This window comes from Puma concolor, chromosome B1, assembly GCF_028749965.1.
Source record: "Puma concolor isolate L17-30 chromosome B1, mPumCon1.1.hap2, whole genome shotgun sequence".
Classification (NCBI taxonomy): Eukaryota; Metazoa; Chordata; class Mammalia; order Carnivora; family Felidae; genus Puma; species Puma concolor.
Window position 1 is genome coordinate 973016 of NC_141670.1, and position 15060 is coordinate 988075.

At 52.7% G+C, this 15060-nt stretch overlaps 1 protein-coding gene across 7 annotated transcripts in view; it reads left to right on the forward strand.

The window, feature by feature from the left end:
* The window catches only part of DLGAP2 (DLG associated protein 2), a 781526-nt gene that overhangs the window by 275471 nt on the left and 490995 nt on the right, over window positions 1-15060 (forward strand). For 2 of the 7 annotated variants that reach the window (XM_086703049.1, XM_086703054.1), the window contains exon 1: window positions 11632-11958. The exons of the other annotated variants lie outside the window; for them this stretch is intronic. In XM_086703049.1, coding sequence (XP_086559175.1) covers window positions 11925-11958 — 34 coding nt within the window. In that variant the 5' untranslated portion in view covers window positions 11632-11924. Of the gene's footprint in view, window positions 1-11631; window positions 11959-15060 lie in introns of those variants that run through there. 7 annotated transcript variants of the gene reach the window in all.

Below are 15060 nucleotides of genomic sequence, written 5' to 3' on the forward strand. Positions count from 1 at the left end.
ATTTCATGTACAGGTAGTGTTTCTTTCACCCCAGTCCCTGTTCTTGATATTTAAATTGCTTTCGGTTTTTCGCTGTTCTGAGTAACAACATCTAAGAACATACTTGTGTTGAAATGCCTCACTCCTTTCTCAGAAATTCCTTTAAAGTGCAGGTTCCTGGGGACTTCTCAGCAGGTCCGCGGAGGGGATGGAAAGAGGCTTCCATTTTTATGTGCTTCTGACACACTGTGCTGCAGCCTGAGAGGTGACGGTGACACCCCTGCTTCAGAGGAAGAGGTGTCCCAGGGCGGGCGTGGGCAGCATGGCAGCCGCGGCCCCCGGAGGATGTCAGGGCTGCGCACTGCCACACACAGGGCACCTGCTGTTCTTACAACTCTCTTCCTCCCAGAGAGTCCGGCTGCTCTGGGAATGTAGAGACAGCACTTTCAAGTGGCACTCAGCCGAAAGAAGCACTTGCCTGTGTAGTTTTGGATGCGGCCTCCTCCCCTCTTGATACGAGATTCTTTATACTTGGGGATAAGGTGGGCACGTACCACAGGCACATGCAGAGGAATCCGTGTGGTTTTCAAAGTGTAGGTGCAGGTTTTATTTTAATACGGTTCAGTCTAAGATGGCGTAATAAGAATGTTTAAGAGGACAACAGAGAATTTTAGGCTGTTGTCACACACACACAGAAGGGGTTTTGGGGCCACCTCTGCTCAGGCACTAGCAGGACCTCTGAGCAAGCCTGCAGCTCGCTGGGCCTTGACTTACTTCTGAACAGGGAAGGCTCAGCCTGAAGGCTGTTAAAGTTTCTTTTGTTTTTATTTTTAATTTTTTTTAGTGTTCATTTATTTTTGAGAGAGAGAGAGAGATTGAGAGAGAGAAAACATGAGCCGGGGAGGGGCAGAGAGAGAGGGAGACACAGAATCGGAAGCAGGTTCCAGGCTCCCAGCTGTCAGCACAGAGCCCGACGTGGGGCTCGAACCCACGAATTGTGAGATCATGACCCAAGTTTTGTGAAGTTGAACGCGTAACCTACTGAGCCCCCCACCCCCACCCGCCCGGCGCCCCAGGTGATGCTTGCTTCTTTAAAAAAAATTTTTTTTTAATGTTTATTTTTTTGAGAGAGAGAGAGAGAGACAGAGAGAGACAGAGAGAGAGAGACAGAGAGACAGAGTGCAAGCTGGGGAGGGGCAGAGAGAGAGAGGGAGACACAGAATCCGAAACAAGCTCCAGGCTCTGAGCTATCAGCACAGAGCCCGATGCGGGGCTCAAACTCACAGACTGTGAGATCATGACCTGAGCTGAAGTTGGACGCTTAACCAACTGAGCCACCCAGGAGCCCCGGGTTTTTTGTGTTTTAATTCTGACAAGCTTTGTTTTCATGAAAGCAAGTGAGCTTAAGCAAGTGGTTCACAAATATATTTGTTACGTTATTTGTGCACGTGGGATGCTCACTATTCACCTCCTACCCAAGGTAGGTGCCCCTCCCCACCCCCCGAGGAGGCAAAGGGAGAAACCAGCCCACCCCCCACCCCCAACGCATACATCCTGCAAATAATGGCCGGGCCCCAGTCCCTGGAGCCTGGTGACTCAGCTTGGAGTACTTGCGTGGGGCACGGAGCTCCCGGGACATCCTAGTGAGGGCAGAGGGAGTGCTGGCCCCCTCAACCCATTGCACCTGTGTGTCTGGCTCTCCTCCCCCCCATGAGTCTATAGGAGAGAGTTTGTCCAGGGTGTCTGACAGGCCCCCCTGACTGCCGAGGAATTCTGTCCTTTGCTTTTGTTGCCTCTCTTCTGCCTCTCCTCCATCTCCTTTCCACACACCCAAGGACTTAGGTTGCATGAGGGGCATGCCCAATGCTGGGGGAAGTCCCCTGACCTCAAAGAAAACAGGAGAGGGAAATCACTTTTCAGGCGACCAGGATGCCCAGCAGTGGAGGGTGTACCGTAATGGAAAGTTTGCAGGAGGGTCTCGAGGAGGGAACAGAGAGGAAGAGAGGATGGCACTGGTGGTGACCCCAGCCCAGGTGTTGTGCGGAAGGACTAACTCGGGCGGGGGCACCTCCTGGAGGAGATTTACCCGGGAAGTAGGGTCGGAGGTCATAGGGAAGAGCCTGAAGGGTGGCAGAGGGGACTAGATGCTCGCCTGGGAACCACCACTGGGGTGTTTAATTGGCTTGTTTGGGAGGTTTGCCTTTTCTGATTGACGGGCAACATGGGCACTTCTCCTGGTTACTTACAGGGAGGGGCGCCCTGGTGGCCTCAGGGACATGTAATGGACTTGGAAATGTGCAATGCCAGTTTCCAAAAGGCTATTAGCATTTCTGGGAGGCGTCCTGTGAAACCCTGAGTGATGACAGGTCCAGCAGGAAACTGGAAATGCTGTAATTCATCCAATTTCTGTATTCAAACTGTGCCTTTCCCCACATGCCTGTCTGTGCAGCAAAGCAAGGAGTGCCTGGGGTAAGCAAATATGTGAACCTATTCAGAGAAATGTAAATTGACATAATCAATAAATTTGCTTGTGTTTCTTTTCATTGTAGACTTGTTATTTGATCAAGCCTCAGCTTTCTACGTGTGTATGTTTACAGACACGAGGGAACATACATAATGTATGTTGCTGTTTGCATTTTTGCAACAGCAAAGTGATGCTTTATGTTTTGTTTTGTGAGTTTGGGTTATTCAGAAAACTAAAAACAGAAACATGGATGATATGGAACCACATCGCATCTGACGTGGGATCTTCTCTCTCCTGTTGACCAACCAGTCCCTTTGGGCAAATTACTTAGTATTTTGAGACCTCAGGTTCCTCATCTACAAAATGCTTTCATCCTACAACTCTGGTGAGGGTCAAGGTGACATAAATGGTTCCTACATCCTCCAAACAAGCGTGATCATCAGCAGCTGTGCAAGTCTGACCTGCCCAGAGGGAGTCTGGAGGGTGAGTGCAAACGTTAAACTCTGTCCCGAAGGCCCATCGCGGATGCACACTGTCTCAGAGGAGCAGTACGCGGGGCCCCGCTGACCGAGGGCAGGCTGGTTAATGCACATGCACCGGGAGACAGGGCAGCCCCTGGGTGGAATTGTAAAGGGCACAGAGCCTTCCTGCGAACATATTGGGAACTAGCGGGATGTCGCCATAGCAACCAAGGAATAACCATAGCAGGCTGGCAAGCAGCAAAAAAAATCATTACGATATTTAAGAAACTATTTAAGAAACAAAATTTTAATGATTTATTTTCGTTATTGTTGCTGTAGTTTCCCCTTCTTGACAGAATAGGCTCTTGTTCTATTTGTAGAAACTTGTTCCGCGAGGCTTTCAGAGCCGAGTGCTGTTGGGGTTGTATTTTCCAAAAGATGAAAAGAGTCCTTTTGAGGGATTTAACTTTTATTTGGGATTTTGTGAGTAAAGAAGTCTGTGGTTGGTGCTACAACAAATTTGGTGTTAGACTTCCATGGTTTCCTGGTTTCAGGTTTAACATTTGACTCCTGGGACCTGTTCATCATCAAAAGTGCCAACATCGGGAGCTGATGGTTTGCCGCAAAGTTGTTTCTTGGAAGGTTTCTGTATTGATTAGTTTTTCTCTTTTCCCGGTTTGAACACCTACACAAGCGCCCAGAGAGACACAGAAAAACCAGAGCGTAGACCCCCCCACACCTGGGAGCACGTTCCCGCGCAGGGCTGACAGACCGTGTTGCTGTTTTCCTGTTTGTGTTAAATGACCGGCTTCCGTTCTTAACAAGAGTGTGAGGCGTGTGGCTGGCTGCATCGTAAGGCCTTTGGGCCTTGTTTAACCATCTCATAAGCATAGAGTTTCGTATCAGTGCTATCACTCTGGTAGTCTGAGTCACCGTGTTAGAAGATGTGTTTTTGCACATGGTTGTATTTTTCCAAGGAGTTCCTGAACGAATAATAAAACACACACAGTAATTTGGCCTTCCCCTCTTGGTCTGCCTGCCTAGGAATGATCAGATCATGACGACTGCTTAATTTAAATAAAATTTAAATTTTATTTAATTTATTAATTCAAATATTTTCTCCTCAGACACTAAAACTATGTAGAACATTTGGGTTTATGGTTTTGCGCTCTGTTTTGTACTATTATATTTAGGGTCAAGATTTTAAAACTCTTTTGGGAACAGAGAGTAAACTCCTCCCAAGTAATCAAATGGTGAGGAAAACCCATCTTACCTAGAAAGATTTTTCATTATCAGATATTTTGAGTAATGTGTTTTGTGTCGCAAAATCATACCAGTATCCTTAGCCCATGACACCCCGGCTTTCCTTCACTAAGCGTTAAGTGCACGCATGGACCTGAGTGGTGAGCTCCCACAGCCGGGCACCCAGGCATCACGCGCTGGGAGACACAGTCACACGTGTACAAGACGCACGTGCGCTTGAGCCGTTTGTAAGGATCCACTTCCCAAAACGTTTACCAAGAATCCGGTCTGCGGAACATGTAGAGGGGCACTGATGGGGCTCGCTGAGGGGCTCGCGGACCAGGCCCGCCACCCGATGGGGCTCTGGCGGTCTGTGAGCACAGGGCAGCTCTCCTGGCGTCAGGGACTGATGGGGGTTTCAGGGCAGGCTGAGGACGGTGAGCTATCCAGGACTTCAGCTTGCTGCCCTGGCAAACCAGCGTCTCTCTTTCGTTTTCAGCCGTAAGCGTGGTGATTTAGAGTCGTCCGTTCTCTCAGAGTCTCCTCTTCCCCACGTAGAATGTGACACGGCCCAGCTCTTGCACCCATGATATGTTAGGGCTTTATCTGGTTTAGTTTTCGAGTCACATAATATACTTTTCCACTTTGTACTCACTGCTAAGATTCCGTAATGCATTATTTAATAGTCCTGTTGGCAGACATTCCTGTCAGAACTCTTCCGTACGCCAAATATTCTCCTACAACCCTTAGAAACCCCCTTTTTGGTTCTCGCCTTTGGCTGGCCACCGTCCCAGTGCTCCACGAACCAATCCAGTGTGGCTCCACTGAGGGGGTCCCGGGGGGGGATGGCACCAGAGTCTCACACAATCGGGTTTGAGCCCGGATTCTCACATCCTGGGTTGAGGTGAAATACTCTCCGTGGACCTAAGCTCCTTCATATTTCAAGGTCAGGGGCAAGGGTGCCGGTTGGTGCGATTCTGGTGAGCCGATAGCTGGCATCGGGGCCCTGGGGGCACATGGGCTCTGCTCCGGCCAGGAGGGAGTGTTCATCACAATGCAGTCGCTTCCTCAGGCAGCTTGTTAGAACATTAGAGGTTTTAAAAAAACTCGAATTCATGTTTTAAGAAAATCTGCCTGGGGCGCCTGGGTGGCGCAGTCGGTTAAGCGTCCGACTTCAACCAGGTCACGATCTCGCGGTCCGTGAGTTCGAGCCCCGCGTCAGGCCCTGGGCTGATGGCTCGGAGCCTGGAGCCTGTTTCCGATTCTGTGTCTCCCTCTCTCTCTGCCCCTCCCCCGTTCATGCTCTGTCTCTCTCTGTCCCAAAAATAAATAAACTTTGAAAAAAAAAAAAATTAAAAAAAAAAAAAAAAGAAAATCTGCCTGTACTGTTTTGCGTTACAATTTTTTGATTAAGTGGCTTCAATCAAATGTGTTATGTGGAATCATTTTACAAGAGGCCCTATGGGTCACTCCTGTGAGTCTGTACATTTGAGTTTTATTTAACTCAACTACCCCCGTACCTAAGGAGGGGACGGGGCTCTGGGGCCTCCGTCTGTCCTTCCTTCTTCTGCCCACTACAGCTGTCTCTCATCATCCTTTCCTCTTGCTTAAAAAAAAATTTTTTAATGTTTGTTTATTTTTGAGAGAGAGAGAGAGTGCAAGTAGGGGAGGGGCAGAGAGAGAGGGAGACACAGAATCTGAAACAGGCTCCAGGCTCCGAGCTGTCAGCACAGAGCCCGACGCGGGGCTCGAACTCACGGACTGTGAGATCATGACCTCAGCTGAAGTCGGACGCTTCACTGACTGAGCCACCCAGAGGCCCCATCCTGTTTTGTGTGTGTGTGTGTGTGTGTGTGTGTGTGTGTGTGTGTGTGTGTGTGTATTTTTCTTGTTTTAATTTTAGGATCTTCTTGTGTCTTGATATGTACTTCAAGGAGTTATTCTTTGTTCTCCATTTGCTATAGTGCTAGCAGAGTTAAATTGGTGCTGGCGATTTAACACCCGAGAAATAACTGTGTTGTGAAGGCTATTGTTTTTTTTCCCCCAGATAAAGAAAACGTGTTTTATAGATGCCATTAAGATGATCACTTCCTACTTATGTTACCATTTCCAAATAGATCTTGTTTCCAAGCTGGGGAAAAGAATTGCGTTTCTCCCAGTGAGCAGGACCCCCACGTGCATGATGCAGCGGCCTCCAGGTCGCTGAGCACCCTTGCCGCTCCCCCCCCCACCCCCCGCCACCACCCTGGCTTTGATGGTGGGAGTCTTGCGAGCATTGTGCTGGAGTTAACACTGAATTTGGAGTCCATCGGAGCGTGGCGGACAGGCCCTCCAGAAGTACTGAGCTCTGATGGGGCCCAGCCCCCGTAGCTCAGAAATCCCTGTGCCGATGTTGGCTGTGCCGTGACGCCCGACGGTACCTAGGAGGTGAACTATAATCCCTGACTAATCCTTTGTGCCTCCGTTTTCTACTGAAGACGACCAGAGCGTGGAGGTAAAATGTCATGAGGACAAATCCCCTTGAAGAAGCAAATGATGTGATTGTTGAAGCTGAGAACTCGTGAGCCTGGGAGCATCATCCAGATCCCGTGTGATAAGTGGCTGCCGGAGCCGCGTCTGCACCTGGACAGTGCCTTGGAGTTGTGACATTATCACTGCAGACTTTCACCTTCGGGCCTGTGCAGGTCTTCACCCGGGAGCTGCAGAGTCCCCCATGGGTGTACGTGTGGGAAGACAGATCGAAGTCAGCGGTTCGCGCTGGCAGAGCTAACTGGACAACAGGAATGAGTTACAGTTCGAACCCTCACGGGGTGATCTGGGTGGAGGTTCGCGTTAACCCAGAGGTCCCGGCTCTGCCTTTGTTTTCAGTTTGGCCGAACTGTTGTCCGTCATGACCGTTGTGTAGACAAGAGTGTAATCATTGATGGCCCAGTCTTCCCTTCTGTGGACATAAGTGACGTGCCTCAAAACTCCACAGTGTCTCTGTTGTCTCCATAACTTGCTAGCCGGCCTGTGTCTCTCTCTGAAAGAAGATGAGGCATCTCTGTTCTGAATACCCGCAGAGCCCTGGGGGTGGTGGCTGGGGCCACACACAGCACAGCCTCTGGGTCTGATCGGCTCTGAGTGAGATTGGTTTGCAGACGGCTGGTGTCCTTTCATCTTCGAGAATTGTGACCATGCGGTTGATACTAACACCAGGGGTTAACATGCACTACACAGGAAACAGAAGGAAAGATAACCTCTCATTTAATGGGGTGAAACGCAGTACTTGTGACACTTTGCTGCTGGAGGCTGGAGTAGCAGAAGAGGTGCAGGCAGCCGGTCTCGCTGCTCTCCCAGTTCTGGGTCCTTGGCTCCTCGTGAGGACTCGGGCGTAAAGCCCCAGAGTGTGTGGTTGTGGAGGGAAGTCCAGGGAGGGCGTGCTCTGGGTAGTCGTTGCAGTTTTGAGAGGACAGAGCTGCACACATAGCTTCTCTGTGTCCACAGTCAGGGTCCCGTGGGGCCAGGGAGTGACTCTGGCCCGAGTTGTCCTGGGGCATTGGCTTAACTGACTGGCTATGGGTGTCATTCTGGTGTTTTGTTAAATCCCTCCTTTTGGAATGTAGCTGGTGCTGTCCAAGGTTGTGGCTGTTTCCTCCTAGCTAGGGAATAGGCCTGACTTCCCGAATGGACCCGTGAAGCTCGATTCATGGGTCACCTTGCCTGGGACCGGGCTTGCTGGTGAGACCGTGTTTCTGGGCCTGCTGTGCAGTGTCTGTGAGAAACCAGTGCCGGAATCGGTGGTCTGTGCGGAGGAAGCCTCCCTGGCCTCCCACCTGCTGGGGGCCTGTATAGGACTGAAACACAGAGGAAGGGGCAGCATCCACCTTGTCCTGCCCCCCCCCCCCCGCCCCCCATGGCTCCCAGGCCGTCAGACTCGGGCTGACTTCTCCGTCTGCAGATGTGGTCAGTGGGACTTCCAGGGTCCATAACCATGTGAGCCCTTCCTGTAACAAATCTGTTCTTCTTATCCCCACATCTCTGTCTCTCTGCCAGCTCTGTGTCTCTGGAGAGTGCTGGCCAACACAGGCCCCAGCCTAGCCACACGCCACAGACTGGCAGTGTGGCCCACATTAGGTTATGAAATCCAGTTGGGTCCGTGGGCACCGTTCTCCGCACGTCCGTCTGGACGGCCGTTCTCACGTCTCGGGTGGCATTGGCACAACCTGGTGGCCATGTGTGCTCCATCAAGGTGAGTCCACGCTGACGGAGAGGGCATGGTAACATGGACTTTCCTAGTCCTCATGTGCGGGGGTTCGACCTGTCCTTGACTTGGGTCTTAATGACAGTGCCTTAGTCCCTTGTGACAAAGCTCGGTGTTCAGACAATATGTAAGATCGTACGGCCTTAGACGTGGCAGTTAAGGACCCCTCCTCAGACTTGGCTGTGCCGCATGCAGGTGACCTAACACAGCTGGATGCCCATTTCCCGTGGTAATGATCCCACCTGTGTCTACCCCAAAAGCGCTAATAAAGTCGGAAACTATAAATCCATTGCGGCGAGCCTTCGTTTGGCAGTCGACGGTCTCACTCAAGACAGCCTCTCCTTCTGAGGACACACACAGAGCTCCTGTCCTGTGGAGGGACTGCCACAGGACTCCCTGTGCCCCGGGCTGGGCCCTGACCAGCCCCAAGTTTCCTGGGACACTCCCCTCCGTCCTCGACCCCTATCTCCATCTGCTTCTGGGGGCGATCTGTCACCCTGTGATGTTCCCTCCACCCCATCTCCTGTGGTCCCAGCGTTGGCCCCAAAGGCTGCCCTGCCAGCTGCCCTGGCCCTCCCACTTCAGCCTGTGGGTAGACGTCTGCTGACCCTTGATCAGTGCGCAGCCTGGGGTACCAGCCCCTGTGCATTCGAAAACCCACATACAGCTTTGACTCCTCCAAAATGTAACTACTAACATTTCACTATTGACCAGAAGCCTTGATGATAACAGCCGATGAACACATATTTTGTGTGCTGTATATATCATATGCTCTGTTTACTTACGATAAAGTGAGCTAGAGAAAAGGAAATGTGATTAAGAAAATCACGTGGAAGAGAAGACACATTCACAGAGTAGAAACTTTGCGGGTGAGTGGCTGCGCAGCTCAGGCCGTGCTGTCCACAGAGCCACAGCATTTGTCTGCTTCCTCATCTGCACCACTGTCCCAGCATGTGATGTGCCCTCTGTGTGTGTCATCGGGAGTGGGCTGCAGACCCTCACCTGAGTGCCACGTGCTTCCCTGTGCTGGTGCAGGAGCTGTGGACTCGCCTCTGTAACCGGTGGGGACATAGGGGCTTGGCGGACACAGGTACAGGGACCACGGGTCACGATGATTCTGTTGGCATTAGCAGCATAAATCGCTTGTATGCAAAGTGGGAGTTTTCAAAGGTGCTTACAGGCTTTGGGGGGCCAGCAAGATGGCGGGAAAGACGGCTGGACGGCCGGCAGAGCTGCTGGGACCTCTGGTGATCCAGGGGGCAGCTTCCATTGTGGGGTGCTGGGCCTGGACTTGCAGAGTCCCCTCAGGACATCAGCGATCAAGGCTCTGGGTCAGGAACCGGCTGCAGGGTAAACACTGGAGTGTTTTCGGGGTATACACGGCTGCCTTCATTTCCTGGGGCTGCCCTAACAAGGCTGGGACTTGGGGCTGAGAACCACAGATGTTTCCTATGGGTGCATTTGAAGGCAGGGGTCACGGTGTGGGTGGCTCTGCTTCCTGCTGAGGCCCCGGGGGAGGACCAGGCTCTCCCTTCCCCTGGCTTGTCCCTTCCTCTCTGTGTCCTCTCTTCCCTAGGAAGGATGCCCACCTGCTCGCCATGGCATGTGGTGCACAGTGGATTTTAATACACAGTGACTGGATCTCAAGATCCTTAATTACATTTGTAGAGACCCTACTTCCAAATAAGGCCACATTCTGAGGGCCATGTGGACGTAGATTTGGGGGACGCTGTCCACCCCTCCCAGTGGTACAGGTGATGTCCCCACGGGGTGATTCACTCGACACGTCAGTAAGCCGTGGAGGCCGCCCTCTGTCTGCAGGGCTCTCCCGGCTCTGGATGCAGGCTCCAGAAACGCGCCGAGGTCAGGCCCCACGCTGCTGCTCCTTGAGGCATCCCGGCACGTTGCTGGAGCAGACTCTGGTGGGGTTTGCTTACTGGGAGTTCACTCGTTTGGGAAGGAGGCTCAGAGTCCCGATCCACTTGGGTAATCCTGTAATCCTACTCGGCATCATGGACACCCCTGTGTTGTGGGACCCTCAGCGCTGTCTCCCGGGGGCACAGGCAGGCCCACCACAGGCTCACTCTGTCTCCATCCCTGGAGACTTGGGTTGGGAGTTGGTCAGGACTCATGCTGACAGAAACCCCTGGCACCCCAGAGCATCCACGCTGGCCCGTGGGACGTTTCGCAGTGATATGCTGGTGTAATTTAGTAAACCTGAGGTCTTCATTCGCTAATCAGTCTTATTAACGGTGAACAGTGTGGTGCAAACCCTGTCTTCTCCCGCTGCCCTGTCCCTGTCTCCAGAGTAGAGCAGGGGAAATCTCGGGAGATTGTATTGTGAAATCTGCCTGAATGCCTCCCTTACTATCTCCACGTGGCCACTCAGCTTCGGGCATCTTCCTTTGCACTGGATTCTTGCCATCCTCTCTTTGTGGGCACACGTGATGACGAAGCCGAAGGTTTTTATAAATAGTCTCTCAGGGGCGATTCCACACGTTCCCCGACAGCCGCTTGGCGGGGTGGGAACCCGGCTTTAGTGACATAGTCTCCATGCATGGATCCTGGAGGGATCTCAGCCTCCCTGGACACTACCTCTCCGGGTTTTGGTCCCACCTCTGACTGGAGTTTCGGAGGGTGAGGTGTGTCCAAGCAGGACACAGTCCCGGTGCCTTAAAGGGCACCGGCCACGGGGCCCAGACCTTTGCTGCAGCGGAAAGTGGCCCATTCCTCTCTTTCGGGGGCTGTCATGGAGGTGGGTGGAGGGGTCGTGTGACAGACAGGTGCCGGTATGCCCCCTCCCACGCCCACCCCTCCCCTCCCTGGCAGAACTGGCACTGTCCCCCGGGAGGAGGTGTCCAGAGGCGCACAAGCCATTTGAGGGGAGGCTCTCCTCTCCTGCTGTAACTTTGGAGATGGGGAGCATTCCGCGTCAGGAGTAGAAGCTGCCTGGCGGACGGGCCTCCGAACGCCACGCACGCTCACGTTTATAAAGACCCGTGTCGCCAGAGCAGTGACGCTCCCTAGGAAGTTGTCCATTTATGGCTACTAGAGCAAATGATATCATCACAATAGGTGGCTCCTGTCTAAATAGGGATCATTTGTGAAATGAGATTATAGACATTTATCTGAAAAAACAGGAGATAGAGGCACCTGCTTTCTGTAATTGATATCCTGGGGGATAGCACTGCATGGAATTAAGGCGTCCGTCTCCGTGGCTAATTCCGTTAGGAGCAGAGAGCCTCCCTCTGCTGCTCTGTGCCAGGCGGCCCCCACATCCACATGCAGAGCACTCCAGATCCGTGTTTTCTGTTATGCCTGAATATATGGGACATGCATTGCAACCCTAGGCCACCGTGCTGCAGTGCACTTGTCTGGCAGAGCCCTGTGGCCGGCCAGCCCCGGCTGTGACTGGCCAGGTCCCCGGACACACACTCCGTCGCCTCTGGCCTTCTCCCGTGGCGGTGATTTCGGACCTTTTCTCCGAGCGCACGTCTCCCCGTTTGCTGAGAAGCCGCCTGCTGTTTGCATTTGGATGCGGCCAGCAGAGCAGCGGGAACCCTGCCTCGGTAAGTCCAGGATGACTCATTTCTTACTTTTCCTGCCTGGCTGTGTGCTTGCACGGATGTGGTGGCTCACCTCCGGGAGCGGCTCGCCTCTCCGTACTTTGCACCACGGCTTTTCACTGCCCTCCCTCCGGGCCCCGGGCCGCACCTGCCTTTATAAGTAAAATGCTCCTGTCTCTCGGCTGCCGTGCCGGCAGCAGCTGGGGACACAGTCACTGCCATCCCGGGAGCGTCTTAATTGGCACGGAGGGTGTGGGGGAGAGGTCTCGCCCAGCAGTCCACAACTACACCGCTGTAATCCTAGAGCGCGAGTTCAGTCTCCATTTACCCATTATTCCCGTCGTGGCCGAGCCCCAGAGCACTTTGTAATGCAGGAACTACTCTGGTCGCCCCCGTTTATGACAGCAAGGACGCATCGGTCTCGCCGCTGGTTCAGCGCCCCTTTGGGAATGAGCGAATCCAGGGACCTGTGGTTGTTAACACCCGTGCGTTCGTGTGCAAGCGAGGGGGAGAAGGAAGCCTGGGAAGACAGCTTCCTTTGTGATGCCTAGCGCAGCGAGGGTCTGTGCCGCTTACCAGCTGCATTCAGTGGGCTGGCAGAGAAGGAGAGAGCTTTCCGGGAGGTGCTAGGCGGCTGCCCTGCGTGCCATGAAAACCGAAACCTCTTCAAAGGCAGGAGACTCCGGCGTTGAGTGCCGAGCAGGTAGCGGTCCCGCGTCCCCTCAGAGGTGACGGCGTTGGACCGTGGTGGGAATTGCTGAGGTTTTCGAGGAGGCCCCCGGGCACGCGCTCTGACTGGGGTCCCCGCGGGCCCCTGGGCCTCCCGCCCTGACCCCCGAGGAGGCTTCGCCGGAGGGAACTTTGAAGCCAGGGGACTACGTGCCTCGAGCGCGTTGAGCGGGCGGCTCGAGCCGTCCCCTGAGGGGGCTGCTGCTGCTTCTGTTTCTTGTCCTGCTTTGCTAGCATTTTTTTATGTGCTTTCTTTACCTTGTGCGGAAACGCGCACACCTCTAAATAGTAGGGGCCGGCTCCTTCCTAGTGAAAGAGAGCGTCCATAAAGGGTATGTTATTAACTCGGGCATCAGGCAGTAGCTGGTTTTGAAAGTTCCTCTCATAAATGACCACGACGCCTACTCTGTGGGTGTTATACTCCCTACAGAACTGAGCATGTCCACTCAGATGTTATTGGTTTGCCCACATGTAGGTGAATGTTGACTTCTTCATTCATAATTCTGCCCCCAAAGCTCAGACTTCGTGTTATGTGGAAGATTTCGTGCCCTTTAATTTGTTCAGACAAGAGAACCCGTCAGTGGGACTTCCCTGGCTTTGTGACTCACGCTGTACTTAGCAACAGGTAGTTGCCCAGGACCACTCGTCACTGCACGGGGGCTTCGCACGCAGGGTGGAACGCTTCCCCCGGACGCAGCAAGGAAGCGGGGCTCTCACTGGCAGTGGCTGCACCGGGGGAAAGGTCTCAGTCAGGGAGAGCAGACGGCTGCCCGGGGCTGAGGAGATTGCCCAGCCTGACCCTGGCCCATCCTTGGCACTAATCCAGTAAGTTTCTGCAAGCATCGAATACCGCATTTTTAAACAACTTGCTTCAATTTATTTACGGCTAAAGCAAAAGCGAATAACCTAAAAATAAGCGATGTAGCGGTGTTCAGATTGGAAACACGTCACTGCGAGATGGACGCCCCGTTCCCTAAAGGTGACCGCATCAGATCTTCCCCAACTTGAGTGCCGTTTGGGGGTAGTGTGCTTTGGCAGAGAAGCTTTGGTTCTCCACTCTGATTTTATTAAACCAGCATCAATAACCTCAAAGCACTTTCTGTTTTCCAAAGCAATGTCACTTGTATTTCAATACTGTTTAATCTGGTAGCTTTCTTAAGTGAGTGAGTCTTTGCATTAGTGGATTAGACTGACATTCTCCAGAAAATACAGTGTCAGTGCAGCTGGGATGTGGTTGCTGCGACGCCAGCCGCATGGACGGTTCTTGGAGAACATCTCCTCTCTCCTTTCAGCCTCCGTATGCTGCAGTGGCACAAATGTCTATTAGGGGGAATAAAATGACCACGCACGCACCTGCACACACGTCCACGCACCTCGTTTAGAGACCCCAGCTATGGGGCAGTAGGGGGTGAGCGCCCGGGACAGCCCTGCACGTGCCCCAGGAGGTGCGGAAGGAAGTTCTAAAGCATGCTATGGATTCACCGTCTTCGTGGTGTGTGTGGGCCTTGAGTTGAAAGTAGACACCTCCACACAGCGTACACAACATGTACAGGGTATTTCTGAATAAACACACGTCCACATGCTACCCGGGGCTTCCTTTCTGCACCCCCTGCATTTAAAACGCAAAGTTACTCATTCCTGGCATCTGTGCACATAGCCAGTGCTCAGCAAGGCTTGTGTCTGAAACTCTGACTCAGGAAGTTATTTTCAAAGATACAGCAGTTGCCAGAAATTTGATCGTGGGGTCATTATCTTATTCGTGATTATTTCGGGATAATCACTGGTAGTAAATTTAGCAGTCTTCATCTGACTCGCCTCAGGAAAAAAGTCAACATTTCTCTTTAGAGAAAACTAATTGTGAAATGGCCTTCTCGTCCACATAGGTTTGTTAAAAACGCACTGCATTCAGGGAGAGCGACGTATTTTGGCAGGAATCTTCTGTTTCTGTCATTTATCGAACTCCATGAAGCGTTTTGCTTCTAAATCTGGTGGCAGGGGAGGAGGGCTTCTGGGGGTTGCAGTCCCGTGCCTTAAGAACACTCCTCTCATTAATTACGACGTGCACGGGGGATCATGGGAAGGATTTCGAGTCTGCCTTGTCTTTATCTGATTGCCCCACAGACACTCACAGACACTTTCCAGACTCAGACAGACTGCCCTCTGTCTCCATCCTGGCTCTCCTCTTAAGGACCTGATTGTTCCTACAGAGTCTTTGTTACCCGAGCCCCCAAGTGCTTTTACAGGGTTCCCCAGGGAACCCAGAGTTCTGCGCTTTCGCAGACTGTCAGCCGTCCTCCTGGTCTGAGTAAAGGGTGGCACCTTGTGGGGTTCCTTCCTGAGAACCCAGAGGGGCAGGCGGGCGGGCTCGGCTGGGGT